General features: G+C 35.2%; 2 protein-coding genes across 5 annotated transcripts in view; both read left to right on the top strand.

Annotated features, from left to right (window-relative positions):
* The first annotated feature begins 2,102 nt into the window (after nucleotides 1–2,102).
* On the top strand, nucleotides 2,103–20,976 carry LOC142984532 (uncharacterized). 2 transcript variants are annotated; one of them, XM_076132230.1, is made up of 6 exons: nucleotides 2,103–2,150; nucleotides 12,144–12,268; nucleotides 13,969–14,091; nucleotides 14,767–14,877; nucleotides 15,667–15,752; nucleotides 19,110–20,976. In XM_076132230.1, exons 2-6 carry the CDS (start codon nucleotides 12,182–12,184, stop codon nucleotides 19,267–19,269), a joined length of 567 nt encoding a protein of 188 aa, XP_075988345.1. In that variant the 5' UTR covers nucleotides 2,103–2,150; nucleotides 12,144–12,181; the 3' UTR covers nucleotides 19,270–20,976. The 2 variants fall into 2 exon arrangements, with proteins under 2 accessions (XP_075988345.1, XP_075988346.1); XM_076132231.1 differs by having other exon boundaries at nucleotides 2,108–2,167.
* Nucleotides 20,977–23,201: 2,225 nt separating this feature from the next.
* The window catches only part of LOC142984677 (uncharacterized), a 63,178-nt gene continuing 59,304 nt past the window's right edge, over nucleotides 23,202–27,075 (top strand). The window contains exon 1 of one of the 3 annotated variants that reach the window (XM_076132431.1): nucleotides 23,202–23,337. The gene's annotated coding sequence lies outside the window, so the exon portion shown is untranslated. The remainder of the gene's footprint in view (nucleotides 23,338–27,075) is intronic. The other 2 variants (XM_076132432.1, XM_076132434.1) reach the window with 2 other exon arrangements.

Genomic DNA, 27,075 nt, shown 5'->3' with positions numbered 1-27,075 from the left:
CAGACCCGAAACAATTATTTATATATTGTGGATCGCACAAATATAATGCAGTGTGGGAATCGAACCCACGACCTCCTGACGCAATGGTTTCGGCGTGGCATGGCCACTGCGCCACGGAGGCAATCGAATATTATTAGAAAAGGTTTCTGTCATTAGCTGTCTCACGCCAATCCTATAATCAATTTACTTTTAATTAACAAAAACTATAAGAATTTTATAATATCATAAAATTTCTAAAAGAAGAATGCTCTATCTATCAAACCTGGGACGTCACACTCAACTGTAGCACATATTACCACTGTGCCTATGTCTTGTGTACATATAACAAATAAATGTAATAACCAGTGGTTTTGTTCAAAGTTGTGCAGTTGTTCAGAGCGCGGCGAGCGTGGGAACAATGAAATATTAGTGTGGATACGATTTCTAAATATATGAGGTCGGGGAAAAAGTCTTTTTGCATTATAGTATGTATAAACTTGTAATAAAATCTTTTCTCTACACAAAAAAGCTCGATATTTGGGTACTTCATGAGCTCACTGAAAGAAACCTAATGGACCGTGTACTCATTTGTGATTCTTGAAGCTGAAGAGATTTTATTACAAGTTATACTATAATGCGAAAACTTTTCCCCCGACCTAATATAACTCAAAGGTCACTGACTGATATACCCCCAGTTTCTGAAGTTCATTTAGCAGTAGTTTATCTATTCAATAGTGTCAAAACTCATATACAAAAAACGCTATTGAATAGATAAACGACCGCTAGATGTACTCAGAAACAGGGGGTTAGGGATCTATCAACGCACAGCCCAAACCACTGGACGGATCGGGCTGAAATTTGGCATGCAGGTAGATGTTATGACGTAGGCATCCGCTATGATTCGTTTACAAATTGGATCATCTTTCATAGTATTTTGACATACGATGACAAAAAAAATTGTTTATCGGCTAAAATTCATTTTTTTTTTATTTATGTATTCTTGAGTCACCTTTTTCTATGACCCGTCTATCACCGGAAATATATAAAGCATTTCAAGATTCATAAAATTTGACTATTTGCAAATCTTATTCAATAATTTCACGTTACTATTAGAAAGTGTTATTTTAAGCACGCGCGAACGACCCCATAACAATTTATTATAATATTCTAAATAAAAAATATTGCACATATTATACAACAGTATTTAAGAGTGCAACGTTTTGTATGGCTGATTTAAATAAGGATAATGGAATGAGTTATGACTTTAGTTATAATTAACGCCTAAATAATGAACTATATAATATGAATGCCAATAATTAATCATTCACTTTTTTACATATCGAGAATACACTTTTCTTTCTTACTTATTTTATATGTCTTTATTGAAACACTTTTCTTTCTTATTTACTTTATAAAATATATTTAAACTAAACTATATTATATTCTTATTTATACAAGATATTGATTTCAAAAGAAGTAATTCAGTTAAATGTGATCGAAGAGGTCAGACTGATTTGTACGTCTGACGAAATTACTTAAGGTTTACTTCCTGAACTATGCTTGCTGAGGTTGGTTATTGAATGGGTGACCATATTATACGTAAGTACCGCGTTTATCCGTGTTTCAAAAAGCACGTTAAATTGTGGATCCCGGCTGTCATTTTCATAGATCTCTGACAGTCGCTAACAGTAGTCAGAAGCTTGAAAGTCTGACAACCAGTCTTACCGAGAATTATCGAGTTATAACCCAGGTAACTGTGTTGTGGAGGTCAGATAGACAGTCGCTCTATGTAAAATACTGGTATTCAGCTGCATCCAGTGAGACTGGAAGTCGACTCCAACATAGTTGGAAGAAAGACTAGACTGATGAAATGTATAAAAAAAAACTGACAAAATTTCATCGAATAGTCTATACGCTGAAACACTAGGCTGATGTATTTGTGCCTAAATATTTTAAAAGACAACACGTTTAGTCCCCTCATTACCATCTCTCTTAGTCCAAGAAGGTGACACTGAAGGTGTTACCCAGCAGTGGGACAGCAATGGGTAAAATTATTTTTTTCTAAGTCTTATCCATAGTAATCGAACAGTGCGTATAAAACGCAGCGGCGAGTACAATCGCATTTCAGTAGTGTGTCGTGTGCCGAAGTGTTCAGTGATTGTGTTGTCACGGTACGTACGGGGCGCAGGTTCGATTTTATATTTATTTAGTTTAGTTGTTTAGTAATTTAGGTTAATGGTTGAATATTTTAGTGTGATTATTAGGATTTTATTTGATCCTGAAAATGGTATTGGATATGTGATTACGAGAGCCAATAAATTATTAGGTCAAATTTCCTTTTTACATTAATCACAAAAAATATAAATGAGTTAGAAAAAATATAAGATGTTTTTAACGATTAAATTGATGAATGAATACGCAGTGTACATCAATTTAGTAAAGAGCTTTGCCATGCTCAATTTAAATATATTAAGAAGCCTATTTAAGTTATAAAATAAAGTATTTGTATCATACAATAAGCCACCATCAGCTGCATAAGCAATCATTGATGCTCAATTTTTTTCATTTCGTATACGCCATCCGAAGTCCCCAACCCGCATTTGGCCATCGTGGTGGACTCTAGCCCTAACCCCTCCCTCATTACGGGAGAAGGCCCTTGCCCAGCAGTGGGACACTAATAGGTTAAATTTATTTTCTTGTCGGACTGTAGTTGTCAAACTTGAGGAGCTCGTGGCTTAGTTAACAACAGCCATGCGGATCAATCTCTGAGGTTCGCTTGCCGAGGTTGTTTTGTGGATGGGTGACCATCTTATACATATCGAGTTCCTCCGTATATCGGAAGGCCCGTTAAATTTTGGGTACCGGCTGCAATTTTTAAACATCCCTGACAGTCATTAAAAGTAGTCAGAAGCTTAAAACTCTGACAACTATTATTTGCTGAAGAGTATCGTGTTATAACCTAGGTAACTGGATTGTGGAGGTCCGATAGACAGTCGCTCCATGTAAAATACTGGTATTCAGCTGCATCTGGTGTGACTGTAAGCCGACTCCAACGTAGTTGGAAGAAAGACTAGGCTGATTTTTTGTTGTCAATTAAACTAAGCATGTCTGTTGCCTAATTACTCTATTAAGTTAAACATTATATAATTATCGTTTGAACAAACCGCGTGAGGTATATGTTCCTGGTTCACTTTCTATCGCGTTTAAACATTGTATACAGCGGTTGCTATTGAGCCGTGAAAAAACGCATACTAGCGAAGATTACAGCACTTCCGTTATCATGTGACCTAAATCAGAATCATCTATAAAACATATATACATACTTAATATCACTCCTGTTATATACACGAAATTGTAGGCTAAGGTGTAAGAAATACACCCACGTTTCGCCATTGGCAATGTTAGTCCCATGTAATAGGGGGCGAGCCTTTCGCCATTTACCGACCCTGACTACTTTCTTCAACTTCTTTCTTTTCTCAGCCCTATTTTTATTAATCCCCCTTTTTCCTTGCACAATTCCCTATCTTGAGCAATCTCCCCCTTCACGTTGGTCCTACAAATGGCTATGTGTATATAACATACAATAAATAATTGTCAGTCTTCTGGATTAGACTGCTGCTCATAAGGCCCCGATTCCCGGGTCAGGCAAAGGGTTCTTTTCTAATTAGAATTATTATATTTTTAATAGTAGCCCAGACTTGAGTGAAGTGTTGGGTATGTGGCCATATAATGTAGCTGTATTTCATACACCTCTGTCTACAGCTTTGAATAGAACACGTAATGTTATGTGTGTATATGTAAATGAATATTAATTGTCTTAAACCTTTCCCCTTCCCCAAACCCGGAGAAACTCTTGCCCAGGAGCAAGACATAATTGGGTTAAATTTATGTATTGTACCACTTTTAACCAAATGAGGAAGTCTAAGCCTAAAGTGTAGTACGGCTACAAAGTACAAGTAGGCTTTGCATCCCTTCAAGAACTGTGTTAAACAACTCTCAGGCATGCAAGGTTTCATCACGATGTTTTCCTTCACCGTTATAACAAGTAATCATTATTTCTAATACACACATCACTTAGAAACGTCATTGGTGTGTTGCCTAGGTTTGGACTTGACACCTCGCGTGGGATACAAATACTTATGCCACTCGGCTATCACTGCTTTTTGATAAGGAAACGCTAGACCGACGGGGCACGATCGACATTACGTCAATCATTATTATTAATAGGAAATTTATTGCTTCTTACTTGTACTTTTTATAAAACGCCACCGTGCCGGCTTGTGTCAATCTTACTTGCAAACATTTTCTAAAAATGTCAGGCTGCCAATACTTCGTCCGAATCCTACTAATATTATAAATGCGAAAGTTTGTGAGAATGTTTTATGTATGTATGTATGGATGTTTGTTACTTTTTCATGCAAATACTACTGAACCGTTTCTAATGAAATTTGGTATATAGGTAGCTAAAGCCTAGAAAAACACATGCCATAGGCTACTTTTTAGAAAGTTTTTAAGTGAGTTTCCGAGGGATCGAGATTTACACGTGAAGGGTTTCCACGCGGACAATTGGGGTAGGCAAAAAGAAGAGAAAAAGGCGTGACATTATGTTCAAGGTATACATAAAATCACACCTTTCTCCCAAAGAGGTTGGAAGAGAGTAGAGAACATCACTTGGTAAGATCCTTAAAAACTTCCCTTGCTTCATTCACATACATACATGTTGTCATATGGGACTGACGGTAATTCTTAAGTAATTAGCATAAATAGCATGTAAAAACTACTTCCGTTTTGCAAAAAGCAGAATACCCATCCAAAATAATGCCTTCATATCTTATACTTAACTGCCCGTAAAATTCAATTAGCCTACTTAAAATACCATAACAAAATTATATAATGAGAAAGAAAATTAATTATTAATTTTTATGTAATAATTAACATAAAAAAATAATTAAAATGATTAAGTAGACTTTTAATTTCACGGAGGATGAAGATTATCATGTAAATCTCCAACGTTGTGTGGAAAGCATTCTTTGACAAGGTTTGTAAGTGGATGGGTGAGCGTTTTGTAATACTGGAATTCGTTGTAGTAATGATTTCTTTGCGACCGTCTCTGTGATATGGGTGCCAGTTTATGTAACTGCTTTCGGGAATCTAAGGTTCCATTCCCAGATCAGATGAAGCGCTATTTGGCTTATAGCTTTTGTAGCTTTCAGTTAAGTAACGGGTATAGAAAAGACCAAAAGCACTTTGGCCGGAAATCGAACGTGAATCTTCGCGATCAGTAGTCGTTCTACCGTTTACCCAAATATATCCAAAAAATATCACTTAATGCAATGGTCTTCAACTCACAAAGTCATGCGAAGCATTATGATTTCAACATAGAATTGTGTGCCAAAACAAAATGGCCGCCGATTACTGTGGGAGACTTTTGTAACTATAAACAAAGTAATTTTATCTTATGAACATCTTGGACGATAACTAAGTGGCAGGAAATTTTGAAATTATTGCAAATATAGTTTACATTGTCGAATATAGTTCGACGACTTGGTTTAGAGCTTTGTAGGCAATCAATACGGTTGTTTAAAATTTATTTGTAAATTTCATTATCCGACCACTTGGTACAGAGTCTTGTATACAGGGTTCGCGGCTGTCGAAGGTATACAAAATTAAGAATTTAGAAAATCTGTGACCTGCAGTCTTATGCCTTTAAAGTGGCCTGTTTGATACAGATACTATACTAAGTTGCAGGACTATAGAAACAGTTCTTGAAATAAAGTTATCGAAAATAAGTTTTTTAAAAGTGGTTATTATTAGTTACTGGTTTCTGTTCACGACTTTCTTCAAGTAAGAAAGATTCTTTGGGTAAAAAGTATTCGATGTGTTAGTTCAGTTTATAAACTATATATGCCCCAAATTTCATTAGAATCCGTCCAGTAGTTTTTTCGTGAAACGGTAACAAACATACATCTAACATCACAAACTTTCGCATTTAAAATATTAGTACGACACGCGCAATTTTCTACAGTCGATACTGTCAAGTATCACCTGACATTTGAAATAAACTGCCAAAATGTGGTCTAAGCCATTGCTTTGGGAGGTCGTGGTTTCGATTCCCACACGGAGCAATAAATTTGTGCGATCCATAAATAATTGTTTCAGGTCAGGTAGTGTTTTGTATCCGTTGTTTGTATGTTTGCAAAAGTCCCCGCGATACAAGAGCTATTCTTAGTGCGAGAGTTATCTTTTAAAATACAACAAAAGCTCGTACGGAGCCCGGTAGAGGTGCTAATCAGATTTTCGTGTAAAATTTATCAATAGCTAGCCGGTTATCGATAGTCGATAGTTGTAAAGAATCGAGTCGTAAGTCTTATCAACCTTGCAACCAGCTTTTCCCACAATAATAAAATTACACATAGTCAATACTATTATAGTTTTTATATAGCTATAATTAACCTTTTGTCTGTCCGTGTGATTAGTGAGACACATTGTTCCGGCACAATTATATGTGTCAGCTTGACAACTACACGAATTGTCTATGGGCATTTTTGATTGATTATTTTTTTGTTAATTTTAAAGTGTTAGGATGGAGGAATGATAAAATTATTGTGTCGTGGACTTAACAATACTGTGGAATAAGCAGACTGTGTATCATGAGGTCTTGGGTTTGATTCCGGTCACTGACAAAGTGTTACTGAAATTTCGGTTTGGAATATTTAATTACATAATATCAAGCCTGTTATCAACGAAAATGTAGGCATAAGTGTATAATATGCATCCCTATAACTTACTCCGGTCTGAAAAAGACCAAAAACACTTTGCCTGACTCGGGAATCGAACCGAAAACCTCGTGGTCAGCAGTCGCATACACTACCAACCGTAGGATAAGGCAGCCTCACATTATTTCATACTTAAGTATATAAAATCACGTCGTCTTCCCATAAGAGTAAGCGAAGACCAAAGAACGCCACTTGGTACGATCCTTACAAACTTCCCTTGCCTCATTCACATCCATACATCTTGTCATACCGCAGTAATGTACCAGTTAATTAATCTCCCTGCAATAACACACGATATATCTTGTTTCTGCGGTCATACTTCCTTCATTGTGAAATGTGCAAGTGAAATAGTTTCTTGTTGTGTTAGGTTTATTCTCACGATGTTTTAGGATAGAGAGTTTTAGGAAGAAGGTGTATATTGATGACTAGCTGACCCGCGCAACTTCGCTTGCGTCACATAAGAGTGACTGGGTCAACATTTTCCCCGTTTTTGTAACATTTTTTTACTGGTACTCTGCTCCTATTGTTCGTAGCGTGATGATATATAGCCTATAGCCTTCTTCGATAAATGAGCTATCCAACACTGAAATAATTTTTCAAATCGTACTAGTAGTTCCTGAGATTAGCGTGTTCAAACAAACAAACAAACACACAAATTTTTCAGCTTTATAATATTAGTATAGATAACCTTTCGACCGTTTGCTAAGTAATCTAAATACTCGCACTCGACTCAATGCCTCCACTCCCTAATTCCGGGAGGAGTCTCTTGCCCAGCAGTGGGACAGTAATGGGTTAAATTGATTTATTTTACTACTGCTAGATGAAAATCTCCTTCAGAAAATGTCATGTGCTTGACATTTATAATCTTACTACCCCCAACCCGAGTCAGCGTAGTAGACTCAAAGCTTAACCTCTCCCTCATTCCGGAAGTTGACCCTTGCCCTGCAGTGGGACAGTAATGGGTTACATTTATTTATTTTAATCTTACCACTGGATGAAAATGTCCGTCAGAAAATTTCCTTATGTAGTCCATGAGTCAATTTTCTAACAACCTACCTGTAAATAAATATATAAATAAATAACTTAGTAGATAGCCTTTCTCGTATGCAGGGTTCAAGGCTGGCGGGTTCATTCAGAAGTTAGTAGTTTAGAATTTGTAAGCATTAAGCAGGATTTCTGAAACTGGGGCACAATCTGAAATTAAGAGAACGCTCACCCATTAAATTCTCAACCTTGACAACATTGCTTAACTTTACCACGAAACGTTATTAAAACAAATTATCATATTTAAACATTATCCCAGCGGTCCGCAATGATACCGATCATATAAACCTCTGCCGTTAACTATGTATATGAGACCGATGCTATCGTGTAAAACAATACGGTTGCAACATACTGATGTTGTGACCTAGTGTGGTTTTTTGTTCAGATTCTCGCTATGGGTGGTTCATGGCCCTTTTTGTGTATTATATTATTAGAAAAAATGTGTTGCGAAAGCTTCCGTTATCAAAAATTTCATTTTTTGCAACTAGGGTTCGGTCGATTGAAATTATTTATTTTGTTAATTACAGTATATTTATTTTCACGTGTTTAAATTTAAAGTAAATCTTTAATCATTGACATTTGAAACTGTAACTTTCTAAGTTTTCATCAAAATCTGTTAAGGTTTTTTAAACTTATTAGTTCTTTATATTCAAACAATGCGTGTGTGTTTGAAAACAAATCGAGTTAATACATCAACTAAATGAATGTTTCAAATAATAAAGATCTAGTCTTATTTACAAGCCTTTGTAGATGTAAATAATTTAATGAATGAAACCACTTTAAAATTAATTCTTATAATTGCAGTCATCATTCTATTTCCTAAGTTATTTGTGCCCCCGTATTTTAAGTCAATTTTGTAAGAATTTTAATTAAGTACAGAATATAATAACTCCCCCCCCCCCTTTCCGAGCTAGTGGTAGATTCAGTTATTGTAACGACTATCGTAAGTGTCAATATTTGATTTAAATGAATAAATGATTTGATTTTGATCTTCTTTTCATATAGGCCTACTATAATTACGACCTACGATTTCGCTAATTTTGGTCTTGAATTATTTGTAGAAGTCCAGAGAAGGTGAATAAATTTGAAAATGCGCGGTATTAAATAAAAACAAGAATGCGTGAGCGTAGCACGGGTCAGCTAGTAATAATCCTGTGTGTTTCCAAAAATATGTTCTAAATTCTGATTTTTTTGCACCGCAAACTTTGCATACAAGACTCTTCACTCTCATATTGGCTTGTTAGACTATACAAAAAGTGTTATAGTGCCCGAGATAGGTTCAAATGCTTACAGAAATTTAGTATTTTTAGTATGACTATTGGCTGTCGTCTATATTGCGTTTGGTATTACCGCTGACTACGAAGTCTCAAGTTCGATTTCCGATTTCGGTAGAGTGTAGTCGTGTGGGAAAAAATGCTCAATGGTAACTTGGAGTTTGGTATATGGCAATAGGCCTCATTACATGAGAGTACCTTGCAAAATGTCGAAACGAGTGTGTGCTTACACTTTAGTGTAAAACAGGCGTGAACTTTAATTCACTTTCATAAAGAAATCAAGAAAGATAGAAAAGTAAAATCAGCTGGCTCAAAAGCAACACAATTATTATAATTCAAGTGAAATAGCGGCCATTGTTTTAAAACTCTCAGAATAGTTTTGTAAACTTAATTTCAAAGTTACAACAGTTGAGGCTGTGTTTCAACTAAGTAAATTGGGTATGCGAAATAATTTGTGTTCTGTGAAACTTAAAATTCTTTGTGAAACAGGATTATAATACGATTCTCTACAATTAACGAAAACTAACTGGCTATAAATGTAAATATCATTGGATAACTCACACACGGTCATCTGATTCCAAACTGAGCGGGGCTTCTTCTTGTATGGTTAGTGGTCAACCTAGTGTCTAAAGTGGTTCAAGCCCTCTTAAGGCCTTAGATGTGGCCTAATGACAAAAACCGGGGCCGAAATTTTACGTGCACTCCGAAACAATACTGGGGGTTTGTTTCGGAGTGCATTCAGACACCACTATGCGGTTACCCATCTATAAAATGACCAGGCCAAGGTTTGCGAAACTAGCTTTGAGCACATTAAATCGCCTATATTTTTTTGTGTTTTTTTTTTTAAATTTCGCCTTTAGTTCCAATCGTTTATCATGTATACATAATAGTAGAGCAGGCAAAGACCGTCACTTGGTACGATCCTTACAAATTTCCCTTGCCTCATTCACATACATCTTGTCATAAAGGACCGCCGGTAACCAGTACCATGCACCTGATCTTTTTTAACATTTCATTTTTAATTTTTAACTACCTGACCCGCGCAACTAACTTCGCTTGCGTCACGTAAGAGAGAATGGGTCATAATTTTCCCCGTTTTTGTAACATTTTTCGTTACTACTCCGCTCCTAATGGTCGTAGCGTGATGATATATAGCCTATAGCCTTCCTCGATAAATGGGCTATCTAACAGTGAAATAATTTTTCAAATCGGACCAGTAGTTCCTGAGATTAGCGCGTTCAAACAAACAAACAAACAAACTCTTCAGCTTTATAATATTAGTATAGATTAACACTAGTATGTAAAATACTCTTTTCCCTACAAAATGCGTAACGCTATAGCAATACTGTCGCACACACTCAGTCAATTTTGCATAACAGTAAATTGAGTAGTACAATTGAAATATTTATGTGTTTTTGTAGCACATAGCTTGCTTTGTGCCGCTGTAATTAGTTCCCATATGACGGTGGTTTTTATACCTGTTGCTCACTTCCAGTCGGTGAAAGAGTGCTGTGATTGAGTGCTAATTGTGAGGTCTCAGGTTCGAGTAGGTAATCAAGTAGTTTTTGTTGGCCAGAATTTATTAATTTTGCAGATTACTAATCTAGAGGGTTCAATTCCCGAGTTCAGCAAGAAAAAATACTGACGTACTTTTGAGTTACGTTTTATAGGCAGAAATATATAAAAATATATTGCATAGATAGATTTTATAGGTATTGATATTGTATGTATCATGACAAAAATGTATGAAATATGTGACTAACGAAAATTGCCTTGCATTCGCTATGGATAAACTGTTGTTTCCCTGCAACACTAATTATTGTAATAGTATATTTACGTAGTTACGCAATTTTATCTTTATATATTCGGTAGTAGCTCGGTATAATCGGCAGCAAGCGTTTGTCATTTGAATTATATAAAGAAAATAGTTTTTGAATACACAAATAAATACGGCAAAATGCAAAATCTTAAAAAAAATCTTTTAAAATATATAATTCCCGCTCAAAGAATTGCTATTGTGTCGCAGAAACTTTTACAAACAACAGATAAAAAGTACAACCAGACCTAAAACAACATTTTGTGGATCGCGTAAATGATTGTTCCGTGTAGGAATCGATCCCACGACCTCCTGACGCAGTGGTATTGGTGTGGCGACCTACACCACTCCGCCATGGAGGCAGTCAAAGGCATTTATAATGATTAAATTAAATAATAAGCAAGCTCATCGTTAGTATCGTAATACAAGATGACCACCATTCGTTCTTGAACTTGACGGGACGTTGACATAACCGCAAGATATCCCAGACTTGTCAGCAGGAAATACCTTGTGTTATAGTTATTTAGATATCATTATAATCTTTACCTATACTAATATTATAATACTAATATTATAAAGCTGAAGAATTTGTTTGTTTGTTTGAACGCGCTAATCTCAGGAACTACTGGTTCGATTTGAAAAATTCTTTCAGTGTTAGATAGTCCATTTATCGAAGAAGGCTATAGGCTATATATCATCACGCTACGACCAAAAGGAGCAGAGTACCAGCAAAAAGTGTTACAAAAACGGGGGAAATTATGACCCATTCTCTCTTAAGTGACGCAAGCGAAGTTGCGCGGGTAGTATATTATACATACACAAATACCTACTAAGTGACTAAATAAAGTCTTCTAATTTTCATTGATATTAAAATATGTGAGGAGTTCGTAACTCAGTAACAACAGCCGGCGTCGATAGAGCTCTAAGGTTAAGCTACGCTTGCCGAGGTGTTCTGTGGATGTCTGACTATATCATGTATCGCATGCAATTTCCAAAGATCGTTAACAGTCGTTACCTGCACATATAAGCTTGAAAGTCTGATAAACAGTCTTATCGAGACGTATCGTGTTACACAAGTAACTGGGTTGTGGAGGTCAGATAGACAATCACTCCATGTAAAATACTGGTATTCAGCTGCATCTGGTGAGACTGGAAGCAGACTACAACATAGTTGGAAAAAAGGCTAGACTGCATGTATTTCATGTTTCAGGCATGTTCGGTCAATTTTTATGAGCTCAATTTTTTTTGTTACAGATTCTCATAAGACCCCAAAGAAGGTGTTCAGCTCCAAAATGTCACAGCACAAGTTATGTGGGGTCAATCTCGGCTCTCTCAGCATACTGACAGTCCTGCTATACCTCATAGACAGATCTATAGCCGTGAGTATATAAATACATCTAGATTCAACTATATCACAATACTAACTGCTTCTTTGATGAGGTCGGTAGTGTAATCACTGCTGTCTACGAGGTCTCGGGTTCGCTTCCTTTGTCGGGCAGCGTTATTGGAATTTTCTAATCTATACTAATATTATAAAGCTGAAGAGTTTGTTTGTTTGTTTGAACGCGCTTATCTCAGGAACTACTGGTTCGATTTGAAAAATTCTTTCAGTGTTAGATAGCCCATTTATCGAGGAAGGTTATAGGCTATATATCATCACGCTATGACCATTTAGAGCGGAGTAGCAACGAAAAATGTTACAAAAGCGGGGAAAATTATGTGACACAAGTGAAGTTGCGCGGGTCATCTAGTAAATTATAAATATAGAAAGGGTAGACACGTGAATGAAGTCGCATGGGCCGGCTAGTTTAATGTAATTAATAAGTAAAACGTGATTTTTATAACTTCGCATGATTATGACAGTAATTATTGCATTGTGTGTCCGTCAAGTGTGGAAATAGCTGAACATAATTGGATTAATCGTTAATTAAGATAAGCCAGTATTTGAGATTACAATGTATCTTATTCACTAAAGTTTCTTACCTACCTTAAAGGACAAAGACACCACAAATACCCAGATTCGTTTCCCCACTTGGGCATAATGATTTTTCCTTCAATATTTGTAAATTTTTAGTAAAAATGATTATGTATTCTAAACGGTAGTGTAATTTGATTGCTGATCTTAAGGTCCCAGGTTCGATTCCCGCGTAAAGTATTATAAGGTAGTGGTAGTTCGGAGTTTGGTAACGTCCACAGTACATGACAATAGGCTCGCCTCTTAATACATGGGACTAACATTGTTAATAGCGAAATCACCTTTTCCGATCACTTAAGGGTGTAACAAATGTAATATTATGTATGTGTATGTATGTAGATATAAAAAAAAAACATAATATAATTAGCCTTTTGGGAACCGAACCCTCACACTCAGCTACGAGAAACAACGATAAAAATATTTTTTTCTGTAAACTTAGTGGATAATGTTATGTCAGAAATATGGGAATCGAACCTAAGGCCCTCCCAATCGCATATTAATAACAGTATACAATGAGTATGTGTATAAACACATTGGAAATAAACAATTTGCGACAAAACGTGTCGCACGCGACAATCGCATGTCTTCAAGACAATCTAATTAACAATAATAATAGATCTGCAATAATTACCTCTAATTATGTTAACTTTTCTAGGTATTAAGATTAACCGGCTTTTTTTTCATTAGTATATGACTTATGACAGATGAATAGAAGGTAATTAAAAATTACTAGTAGTCTAGCCAGACTTCGCCCGCGTATAAATGGTACAATATATTTATCCCTTTGATCTTATTTCCGTGGGAATTTTGATCCCATTGATCCTATACAAACCTTGTCCCGACGGTTACAAATAATACATCAAAAAAGAATTATCAAATTTAGCTTTTGTAATCGGCAAAATAATGTCCCTGCCGATTCGGCTACGGCGGTCAGTTTTTGAAACTGGCCAATGATGCAGGACTTTGTTTATATTGTCCAAGGGTGTGCACAATACACAGGTAAACTTTATTCCTTCACATAACCCGGTGGGACGGAAACCGGTGGAACTCTGCAAAACCACATGTGAAAATAGGTATGACTTTAGTTGTGTCATATATTTCCAGGCTCTAGACGGCTACATACCAGGGGAAGACTACCCAGTGTACACAGAAGTACCCCAGGGTTTATCTTTCACTTGTGACGACAAAATACCTGGATACTACGCCGACCCGGAGACTATGTGCCAGGTAAGTGTCTGATAGCTTATGGTTAGTGGTCAACCTAGTGTCAAAATTGTTCATGCCGCCCGAAAGGCCTATGACATGGCTTACCAAATGTAATCAGTTATCTTAATTGACAACAACCGGGACCGACATGTTACGTGTCCTCCGAAGCACGGAGACGCTAAGTTCAAAATAATATAACTATGCGGTCACCCAGCTATAAATTGGCAAATATCGTTTACCGACCGGTGAGCGCGACTAGCTTTGAACGTCTCTAATATAAAAATGATACCATTAAAACGCCTGATGAAATTCGTATAGCAATGTGTAAGATTTCCTTTTTAAATTATATTAGCAAAGTTTCACTACCTGCGGGAAAAGCGCCTGTAAATTTAGTTAGAGCAATGAGGCAACATTAGATCTCTTGTCGTAACAATGTATAGAAGCGCCTGTTGAATTTATTTTAGCAATCTACGCAATTGCGTGTTGCTTTTGAACAAAAAAGCGTCAGAATTTAAATTCCCGCGACATACAATAATATTACTATGCAACGTGTTTTAAACGCGATTGAAAATTAAAGATTCCGGTACCATTTTTCTTTACAAAAAAAGCGTTTTTTTAATTGTGGTGTACTAGTACATACCTGTTTTTGTAGTTGTTCTTCTATTTGTCTTAAAAAGTCCATGGTTCAATTTCCAGGTGTGGCACTGGTGTGTCCCCAGCATCGGTGGTAACCAGATGTATTCATTCGTGTGCGGAGCCGGTACAGTCTTCAACCAGAGGACCAGGGTCTGCGACTGGTTCTTCAAGGTAAATAGAAGTTTATGTATCAAATACTAGAAGCCGCCCGCGACTTCGTCCGCGTTTAAACCCTTCCCGTGTTAATCCCGATCCCTCGGGAATTCTGGGACAATTAGCCTATGTGTTATTCTGGGTCGTCAGCTACCTACATACCAAATTTTATCTTAATCGATTCAGTATTATTTACGTGAAAGAGTAGCAAATATCCAAACGTACTCACAAACTTTCGCATTTATAATTTTAGTAGGATAAGCAAGTTACGTCCATTCAAGTGGTTGAGGGTTCAAATTCAAGTTAATATACATACTTATTTGATTGAAGAATTAACATGTCATGCCTTAAAGGTCTTCAAAGCACATTTTTCAAAATATATACTTAACGTATTTAATCCGTACTGGTTCATCGCGGTGGACTCAAGTCCACTCTATCCCCTTTACCGGGAGGAGATAATTTGTCAAGCTAATGTATAAAAAAATGTTTTTTAACTATTTGCCTCGTTTGAAAACTTAGATCACTTGCTTGGATACTAAATGATAATGAAATGTGATAAGAATGATTTCTTAAAATACCATCAATGATCCAACCTCTTTCTAAAAGAAGAAAGATAAAACGTCTTGATAGCTTCGAAACTTTTAGTAAAAATTCAAAAGAATTACGCTATATTTTTACTAGATTAAAACAACTTTTATTTATATTTTCATCATCATTGGCCTGAAATACATCTATTGCAGATGATTAAGGTGGCGTCAGGTAGAATTAGTGTACTTGTATTTATATTTTAACTGCATCTTTTTGCAGGTTGACTGTCAAAACGCTCAAGCATACTACGGAATAAACGAAGACTTATACAAGGACGAGGCCGGCAACTACATCAATGGGAAAAAGTAGAGTTTTATTACACGTATCGACTAGCTTTTGATTCTTCTTTGTTGGGCTTCTGTCTGAAGGTTTCACAATTCGATCAACCATTTGATATTAAAAGGCTTACAGTGGTTTGTGGTAACGAAAGTTACTGAATGTCGTTCGATCCTTTATTGAACAGTTCAACAACTTATTAGAGAGCCTTTGCATGCAAGTTCTACATGTGATTTGCGTTTTTATCTTGGAAATTATAAAGCTTCTTCAACTTTAGTTCTTTCAACAAAATATGCCAGCAAGTAAACGCTGAACTTATGTTTGACCCGCAACTTCGCTTGCGTCACATAAGAGAGAATGGGTTAAAATTTTCCCCATTTTTGTAACATTTTTTACTGGTACTCTGCTCCTATTGGTCGTAGCGTGATGATATATAGCCTATAGCCTTCCTCGATAAATGGACTATCTAACACTGAAAGAATTTTTCAAATCGGACCAGTAGTTCCTGAGATTAGCGCGTTCCAACAAACAAACAAACAAACAATCAAACAAACAAACTCTTCAGCTTTATAATATTAGTATAGATAGAGTGCGGTAACTGAAGACGTTCCAGCTCATAAATATTAATTGTCTTCAATTCCAAAATAAAGTACCTGTATCAAACAGGTAACCGTCAGCTGTATAATTTTGGTCACTGATGTTATAAATTCTGAATGTTGTATACCTCCGTACCGCGAACCTTGCATACAAGACTCTCTACTAAGTAACTTTGCGCCGGAGTACTACCCTAAGTCCCTGTTTTCTGAACTAGTATCAAATAGCCTATCAGCTAGTTTTTTTATTATATATCAGATTGGAAATCTGTCACGATCTATATTTTCTTGCATACCAGTCCTTTTTATAACTTACTTTTAAGTTATATTTAAGACATTCTTAATGCTTTATTTCAGTGAAGACAAATTTGTTAGCCGATACGCCTATAACTATTTATAAATTAGTTTGTATTTTACTACTGATATTATTTTCAAAAAGGATACGAAATTAAAGGCAAAGTGATTATCCTGGAGCTAAATACGTAAAGCCTAATTAAAAACAAATCCGGGATATTTCGTGTCAATATAGATCACGGAAATCGTGGGTCCCGGCTGTCATTTTCAAAGATTTTTGACAGTCGTTAACAGTATTCAGAAGCTTGAAAGTCTGACATCCAGTCTTACCGAGGGGTATCGTGTTATAACCCAGGTAACTGTGTTGTGGAGGTCAGATAGACAGTCGCTTCATGTAAAATACTGGTATTCAGCTGCACCCGGTGAGACTGGAAGCCGACTCCAACATAGTTGGAAGACAGGCTAGACTGATGGTGACTTAGACATAGCCTTAAGGCAACTATAAACCAGCTTGGAAAATCGCTTTGTTTTTAATAAACCTGGATCGTAAAGCACTTAAAAAGATGATTTAAAAACTATATTTATGAATAAAGTACAAATGATTAAATTGATACTTTAAATTAATAATGTGATAATTATATATTTTATTTTAGTCATAATAATACTATAGGAAACATTGAGGTACTTTCCTCAAACGGGAATACAACTTACAACTATGTAGTTACCATTAAATTTAAGTATAAATAAACTTCGTAATTTTGATAATTTGTAAATAAACTCAAAATTAACTGAAGCAAATAAAACTGTTTTTAACCACTACTAACTTACTAATTTAACGAAAATAAGTACAAATATTTTTGTAATAAACACAAAAACCATTTTCGACAATTTTGATTTCTAAACTGATATGAAGAATGCTGACTTTTTTTATATTCTAAATGAATACATCATTTATTTAAGATTACCAACACAAAAAATGCTTTTAATGAAACTATAAAATGATGTAGGGAAAATATAAAGTGATTTTTTTCTAATTTTTCAAATATAGCAGAATGAAAAGATTACATTATCTCTTTTTAGAAAAATGTCTTTGAAATTCAATACCTCATAGACTTTTCTGTAAATCGTCATTTCAATACTTTAAATATTATATCAACATTTCTTTATCAAGTAATATACTATTACTAACTGATCCAACAAGTACGAGTAATATCGTTCCATCATCAAAAGTGACAAAACTAATTTCACATCAATATAACTTTCAAAGCTCAGAAAAGCAGTTAATTTTAATGGCAAGTAATAATTTATCACTTTAATATAATAATTATAAGAACAAATTATAATGTAACAGTTTAAAAATGTAATTTTACGCTCAAATATTAAAACCTTGCGTTAAATTAACAAGTAATTTGGACTTTAATTAATATTTTTGACAAGATGTGAATGAAGCAAGGGAAGTTTGTAATGATCGTACCAAGTGGCGTTCTTTAGTCTCTGCTTACCTCTATGGAAAAAAGGTGTGATTATATGCATGTATTTTTTTAAATACTGCACCAAAAATTGATCTTGTGTCGCGGGGACTTTTACAAACATACAAACAACGGATACAAAGCACAACCAGACCCGAAACAAATATTTGTGGCTCGCATAAATAATTGTCCCGTGTGGGAATCGAACCCACAAACGGTAGTGACGGAATGGTAGCAGCGTGGCGACCTAAACCACTGAGTTATTTATATTTAAATCGCTCTCATTCATACTAGACGCAGAAATGCTTTCAGTATTTCGATTCATTACAACTATCGACAACCCGCTAGCTATCGAGAAATGTATTAAACTCTGATCAGCGCCTCATGCGGGCGTTGTAGGAAAAATATTTTTGCAGTTCATTTTAAATGTCAAACTTTCGATACTCGATAGTACCGACAATACACAATCGTGTTACTCTGTAGCTACATAACCGCTGATCTTGAAGTCTTGGGTTTGATTCCCGGGTCAATCAAAGTGCTATTCAACTTATCTATTATGTAAAGCTTACCTGCTATTATGTGCAACTAATAAGTACTGTAAATAGCGAACTACGGTTTATTTCGTACCTCTGTCAACACCTTTGGGTAAACCAGGATTTTATGTATGTATATGTATATATGTATGTTTCAAAGCCTAACCCCTCCTGGTTTGGGAAGGAAACCCTTGCCCAGCAGTAGGACAGTAAAAAAAATGTATGTCTATTTATATATTATTTATTTAATCCCAACCCGCAATTGGCCAGCGTGGTGGACTCACGGCCTAGCCCCCCTAACGGGAGGAGACCCTTGCCCAGCAGTGGGACGGTAACGGGTTAAAAAATATGTATGTATAAAATATTTAATCCAAACCCGCAATTGGCCAGCGTGGTGGACTCAAGGCCTAACCTCTCCCTTACTACGGGTCACCTTGCCCAGGAGTGGGACATTAATAGTAAAATTTATTTATTTATATATGTATATATTTTTTCAGAGGTAACTCATACAACAGTTCATATGACAGACGACGTCTGGCGGCAAGGACTAAGCGACAACAATACGCTAACAGAACGAGCAATTACAAAAGATATGACGTGACAATAGGCAAGACTGACAGAAATGATAGGAATCTAGCCGTTGTACAAGACAGGTAGAATTTGACTGACTGAAAATGTAATTATGTAGTGTGGTTGTAGACTGTATGATATCGGGATGGCATTTTTGGATTTATTTTTTATAGTGTGAAAAGTTACTATCGAGTTGCTATCGAGTTGCTGTCGAGTTGCTATTGAGTTGCTATCGAGTTGCTTTCGAGTTGCTTTAAAATTGCCGTTGAGTTGCGATTGAGTTGCGAACGAGTTGCTATCGAGTTGCAATTAGGTTGCGATCGAATTGTTATCGAATTATTATCAAGTAAAACTCGACTCCAATATAAAGGAGGAACCGAGGAACAATCGAATTACTATCCAGTCACATTCAAGTTGCAATTGGGTTGCCATTGGGTTGCGATTGAGTTGCTACTGAGAATGTTTATAAGACACACTTTTTCATCGCTTATTATTTCTCGAACTTATTTTGTAAACTTATAATAGCTATGTAACTCGATACAAACTTGACACAAAATAATATAATATTTATTTAAATATTTCATTAACTGAAGATATACATAAATAATTAATTTAATCTTAATGATCGAAATGCCGTCCCGATAAAATGTACGACACGACTGAAAAACGACTGACATATTTTATTAAATAAATTATTTCCCCTCTAATTAAAATGGTGTAACTTCAAAGACTATAAACATTTATATAATTTCTATCAAATTAAAAAAACATGCTGAAACCCTTTGACGTGACTTAACTTCTGTTGATGAACAACCGTGACTTGTATCACGGAGACGCTCAGCTCAAACACTGCACCTACATCTATGTAATGTACAAGTTACTTAACACACTGATCGTTTACCGACCGGTGAGCGCAACTAACTATACCCTCTTATTCATAAAAATATATGAAGTTATGAAAGGCTTATGAAGAGTTTTGTTTCCTTCACTCCTTAGCGAAATGAAAAAGAGAAAACATATTATAGTCGTTTTTTAACTAAAATAGGTTTATAGTGTGATTATGAAAAAGAGGGTAAATATTTTTACTTTTTATAAAGTGATTTTAAAAACAAAAAGTATAGTGTAGTATTTCCTCATTATTTTGGTCCTTTTTTATCAAAAACAATAAAGTACTTGGCCGGATATCCCTTTTGCAAACTAAGAGAAAGTTGTTATAACATTTTAAAGTATCAAACTTTTAAGAAAGGCTTTCAAAGGTCCAAATTGAAAGTGATATTTGGAAATAGGGCAGAATAAAATACGTTTTGCTATTAATTGACAAAAAATATTCACGTTAAATTAACTATTTTGACGTACTAAACCCATTTTTTAGCTTCTCTACTTATTTCAAAATAGAAGTACAGTTTTGGCTACCATCAAAAAAATGGCAATTTCATGGTACTGTTAGCTCAGTTATTTATTAAAGTTACGTAACACAGAGGTTTTGAAAATATGAAATTGTTTAGCTACTTTTGGAGCAGACTGTACTAGGTTTACAAGATTCGAAAATACAGTAGGCTTTTTTCATAACATCATTTTGTTTTAAAAATATTAATTAAAGCACTATTTTGAGTGTTTACACATAGTTACCAATACGTTATGTACATAAATCGATAAGTAAATAAAATATTAAAAAAAAAGAGAATTGATTATAATTTTATATAAAATTTGCCATAAAATAAGAATTGTAAGAATTTTATGTAAATAAAGACAAAGTTTGTAATATTTTTTTATAATAAATTAATTAATTTTAAGTTGTTGTTTTATTTCTCGTTTTTTCAATATTTATTAAGATGAACGACTTTTCTCAATTATAACAGTATCCCAGAATTAAAATCAAAATCAAATAATTTATTCATTTTGGTCAAATATTGACACTTGTGATAGTCGTTACAATTACTGAATCTACCACTTGCTCGGAAAGGGGATAGAGCCTTATGAGAAGAGCTAGCAACAAGCTCGCAAGAAATTTGGTAACGTGCCCGGTATATGGCAATAGACTCGCCCCCTATTACATGGAACTAACATTGTTTAGTACTCAGAGACGCAGTCGGTAGTGTATCCGACTTGCTAATCTTGAGGTCTCGGGAGAATCCCTGGATCGAGCAAAGAGCTGTTGTTATTTTCTAATTTAAATGAGAATATTTCTCAAATAGTAGTTCGGAGTTTGGTAACGTGCTCGCTATATGGCAATAGGCTCGCCCCCTATTACATGGGACTTACATTGTTAATGACGAAACGTGAGTGTATTTCATATACTTCTGTCTACACCTTTGGGTATATCAGCCGTGATATTATGTATGTATGTTTGTTTCAAACAATGATTTAAACAGCATAAATCAAAGTACGTCTTATACAGTCACTAACAGGAAAATTCCTACAAAATCACGCAGACATCGGGGTATTGAACCTGGGATGCCCAGGTCATGAATTTTGTTAAAAGTTTTTAATCACTAACAAACTCCCTGGCCATTACTGGGAATTTTGTTACAGGAAATATTAAACATACACGATTGTTATACTCAAAAGTGTAGGAAAATGTGACATATACTCACGTTTCTCTCTGAACTACGCTTACCGAGGTTAGTCTGTGGATGGGTGACCATATAACATATTCTGAGTCCTTTGGAAGTGTGAAATGAAGAAGAGTGTTTCGGAAAGCACGTTAAATTGTGGGTCCCGGCTATCATTTTCAAAGATCTTTGGAAGTCGTTACCAGTAGCTACAAGCATGAAAGTCTGACAACCAGTCTTACCGACGGTATCGTGTTATAATAAAGCTAACTGGGTTGTGGAGGTCAAACACTTCATGTAAAACACTGGTATTCAGCTGCATTTGGTGATACTGGAAGCCGACTCCAACATAGTTGGAAGAAAGGCTAGGCTGATGAATATATGGATGTAAAGAATAGCTCTTCGATATTTTTAACTACAAGCTAGACAATCACATATCATCAAGCAATGTCCCCTACAGGATACGCAGAGAGAGGCCGCTTAATATTAATGTTGCATTCTACACACACACACAGACAGACACACACACACACAAACAAGTTGCATTGTGTGTCTACGTGTGCCTCTATTTATGGGTTTGTAAAGCTAAGGTTAGATTGGTGAGGAATATATAGACGACTTTTAGCTCGCGACTTTGTTCAAGTCAAAATATTTTATTGAGGTAAATAGTATCCTATATGTAAATATAGGTTATATACTATATGCGTACCAAATTTCATAAAAATCTGTTCAGTAGTTTTGGCGTGATTGAGTAATTAGAATCTATCAAAACATAGAATGTATCGCATTTATAATATTAGTACGATAAGTAAGATTTTTGTTTGATACAGTCCCACTGCTGGGCTTAGGACTCATATTTAAATGAGACAGGATCTAGGCTCTATATTCACCACACTAGCCAGAAAATCTATCCTTACGATGTTTTCCTTCACCGTTATAACAAGTGATCATTATTTCTAATACACACATAACTTTAAAAAAAACAGTTAGTCGTTTTGGTTTTGAACCCTTAACCATTTGCGTGCGAGGCGAAAGCTTATTCCACATAACTATTATTACATCTTAACACGCTAAAGTTAAGTTATTACTAAAAATGGCTACCCATCTATAAAATGCGGTATAGGTGACTTAACTCATTGACCGTTGAGTGCAACTGACTGACTTTCTCAAATAAATAATAAAAACAGGCTACCCATCTGTAACATGTCCGAAATAAAAGTTACTTAACTCACTGATTATACCGGCCGATGAGTGTAAAACTGCTTTCTTAAGCAAATGACCTTAAATGACCTTCCAAAACCATAGATCCCCAACACCATAATAAAAACAACTCATTCAGAACACTATAAAAAAACTTCAACAATTTAAAACTGTATTACATAATACAGTAAAAAACGCATTCAAATTAAAGAAACATTTTGAACAAGGTCTCTTTACTGTCACTTTACCTCTTTGGTGGGGCACAAAGCAGTATGCAAGATACCTTTGCCGCGGACACACGCGGCCGCGTATAAAAAAATCAATCTGTCATTAGTGTCAATTAAAAAAGTGAAGTGTTAGTGTCAAAATTGCACTAAATAGTGTCGTTTTTCACTAATAAATGGTAATTTAGTGTTTATTTTAGTATTTTGTTGTATATTACGTAATTGTCGTAACTTTTTTTGGCGATATTACGTTCGGAAACTTGTTTTGTAACCGGGTCGAGCTGAGAATATTTTCGTTCGGTAGTTTCTTGTAAATCTTTGATGGATACGGTGACATATTAATATACCTACTTTTATATAAGTATTATTAGAAATTTTATAATCGTTTAAATAGGGATTAGAAATTAATATGTTTTTTAATAGACTTCTCTTTTTACGAACTTTAAGGTCGATGAAAAATTCAAATATTTTAAGTCGATATTTCACTCTGGGATATTTTAATATAATATATATTGATAATATCGGGTCTTGAATGCGATTAAAAATTAGAAAATTAGTAGGATACCTTATTTCTTTTTATTTTTTGATCAATAGTCACACATACACTTTTATATTATTTACATACATACATACATACACAATATCACGCAAAAACCCGAAAGCGTAGACAGAGGTGTATGAAATATACCACTAAAAATGTCAGGCCCTTGTCAGTATGGATCGATGGAAATTTTAACAATTTTATGCAGCGATCAAACCTCGGAATTCTCTCTCGGAATTATTGATTAATAGTTGCTATTACAACTTTGTATGTTTTATTAATATATAGCGTATATAGAAGTAATATTTCAAAATACTATCTCTAAACCTCAAAATTGTTGTTTTGTTTGATACAGGTACTTTATTTTAGAAATACATAAATAAATAAATAAATTTAACCCATTAATGTCCCACTGCTGGGCAAGGGTCTCCTCCCGAAACGAGGGAGGGGTTAGGCCTTGAGTCCACCACGCTGGCCAAGTGCGGGTTGATCGATAGAAATACTAGTATTGACTTAGATAAATCGTGCATACCAAGGTTCTTTACTAAGTTGTTAGACTATAACAGGTTCGATTCCCAAATGAAAAAAAAAATTATACTTATTTTATAAATTATAGTTTCGGGTATAAGTTCTTTGTATGTATGTTTGTAAAGCAAAGGCCGTATTTCTTTTCTAAATTTGTAATCAATTGCATCACTCAATTATTATTCTGTTCGAATACTTACACGTTATACAATGTTTTAGATTCTGTCTGTCTGTCGTGGTAAGAGCGAAAGAGATAGAGGATATGCTTGTTATAATAACGACAAATTACTTAGCAGAAAATATTTATATAGATGGCAAATTACTCAACCAAAAATCTCAATTTTTTTTTCACGATCTCGGAAACGACCAATATTATTTTTCCCCGGTCTGGGTATCAAACCCATGACCTTGTGATAAGCAAGCATTTACAGAGTCACTTAGACCACAAAGGCAGTCTGTTCCAAACAGAAAACCCTGCAGTCATTTTTCCCAACCTGGGAAATGAAGTCCAGGCCTCGCAATATACTACTGTCTATACACATTGGGTTTTTATGAGTATACTAGCTTCGGCCCGCGATTTTGTCCACATGAAAAGATTACCTGGGGTAAAAAACATTTTGTGTTAATCCAGGTATCAGGTTAATCCAACCTATCATTGTACCAGATTTTATTTTTTTGTGAAAGAGTTACAAACATAAATATTTATAAAGTGTCGCATTTACCTCTATAATAATCTATTCGGTAGTTTTTTCGTGAAAAAATAACAAACATACATTCATACTTATAAACTTTTGCATTTATAATATTAGTAGGATTAGTTGCAAGAATTATTAGAATCCAGAGTTTTTACCTAACCCGGGAATAGAACCCTCAACATCGAAATGCTTGAAATGTCTATTGCAAAAAGCAAACAATTGCACTACACTCTTAAAAACACTTAACGCTTAGTTAAGTAATAGTTAAAGTTAGTTTTAGTTTAGCAACAAGTTATTTAGCGGTTGTAAAATGGTTGCTCCATGGTTGCGACAACCAGCGTTCTAATACAATGCAAATATATTAAACTGTATTACTAATATACGTCGTGTAAGATCTGATCTATACTAACATTATAAAGCTGAAGAGTTTGTTTGTTTGATTGTTTGTTTGTTTGTTTGAACGCGCTAATCTCAGGAACTACTGGTACGATTTGAAAAATTCTTTCAGTGTTAGATATCCCATTTATCGAGGAAGGCTATAGGCTATATATCTTCACGCTACGACCAATAGGAGCAGAGAACCAGTAAAAAATGTTACAAAAACGGGGGAAAATAACACTTTTTCTCTCTAATGTGCCGCAAGCGAAGTTGCGCGGGTCAGCTAGTCAATTATACAGTGTCACTTTCAATCAATTTTGAAACAGTATATCTAAATATATTAGGTCGGGGAAAAGTCTTTTCGCAATATAGTATGTAGGAACTTGTAATAAAATCTTTTCTCTACACAAAATAGCTCGATATTTGGGTACCTCACGAGCTCACTGAAAGCAACCTAATGAACCGTGTACTCATTTGTGATTCTTGAAGCCAAAGAGATTTTATTACAAGTTCAAACATACTATAATGCGAAAAGACTTTTTCTCCGACCTAATATATAAATCAAAGGTGACTGACTGACATAGTGATCTATCAACGCACAGCACAAACCACTGGACGGATTGGGCTGAAATTTGTCATGCAGGTAGATGTTATGACGTATGCATCCGCTAACAAAGGATTTGGATCTATTCTGCCCTAAAGGGGATAAAATAAGGCATGAAAGTTTGTATGAAAATTTCGGCCTAAGTTACAAACCACTCGGAAAAAGTCGTGGGCTAAAACTAGTGTTGTTATAAGGCTTTATAATAATAATATAATAAATTTAACCCATTACTGTCCCACTGCTGGGCAAGGGTCTCCTCCCGTAATGAGGGAGGGGTTAGGCCTTAAGTTCACCACGCTGGCCAAGTGCGGGTTGGGGACTTTGCATGCCCTAAATAAATGTATTAAACAAATTTTAGGCATGCAAGGTTTCCTCACGATGTTTTCCTTCACTGTTGGAGCATGTGATAATTATTTTTAATACACACATAACTTCGAAAAGTCATTGGTGTGTTGCCTCGGATTCGAACCTGCGAGGAACCTGGGAGGTGTCAACTTATACCACTCGGCTATCACTGCTCACTAATACTATAGGTATATACACTAATATTATAGGTATTGTATTTAAAATTGTCACCAATCAATAACTGTTCACAATAGTAGTCAGGTCACAAGCGAGAGGTTGCTCAATGAAAGCCTTCGATTAAATAACCATGTGTCGACACACTGTCACGCGGTGTGCATACTTTGTATCACTTTGTGTAGAGTAGCTTGTGTCGAGGTTCTGATCGGAAGGGAATTGGGTAATTGGGATTGTGGGGTACAAATGAGTATACTAATTTTTGTTTGTGAGTTTGTTTGATGGAAAAAACTGGAAAAAACTGGAGATGAAAATGTATTCTACAAGTGTGTTCAGGTTATATAAAAAGTCCTTACGGTAGTTTTCGAGGATAAGAGTGACATACATACAACCATTCATTGTTACAATCGCTAGCAATTATAACAAGATGTAGGATGCAAAGATTAATTACACAACTCAGCGCGTTGAAGCCTTTTGTATGAAGATCCAAAATACGGTGGAATCGATAAAATATCAATACTAATATAATATTTAAAGTCATTTGTATGTATATTAAGCTTTCAAGTCTAAACCTCTAAACCGAATTTGATGAAATTTTGCATACAGATAGTTAAAGACCCGGAATCAAAGCTACACTACTGAAATTTTCAAGACG

This window comes from Anticarsia gemmatalis, chromosome 27, assembly GCF_050436995.1.
Source record: "Anticarsia gemmatalis isolate Benzon Research Colony breed Stoneville strain chromosome 27, ilAntGemm2 primary, whole genome shotgun sequence".
Lineage (NCBI taxonomy): Eukaryota > Metazoa > Arthropoda > Insecta > Lepidoptera > Erebidae > Anticarsia > Anticarsia gemmatalis.
Note: the sequence above shows the minus strand (reverse complement) of the source record. Positions and strands in the feature narration are given on the sequence as shown.

What these genes read in the sequence shown, in the direction of transcription:
- LOC142984532 (XM_076132230.1), top strand. Translation starts at nt 12,182, where the DNA reads ATGTCACAGCACAAGTTATGTGGGGTCAATCTCGGCTCTCTCAGCATA. An exon ending in TCATAGACAGATCTATAGCC is followed by an intron (nt 12,269 to 13,968) that starts GTGAGTATATAA and finishes ATATATTTCCAG; the next exon opens with GCTCTAGACGGCTACATACC. An exon ending in AACTACATCAATGGGAAAAA is followed by an intron (nt 15,753 to 19,109) that starts GTAGAGTTTTAT and finishes ATATTTTTTCAG; the next exon opens with AGGTAACTCATACAACAGTT.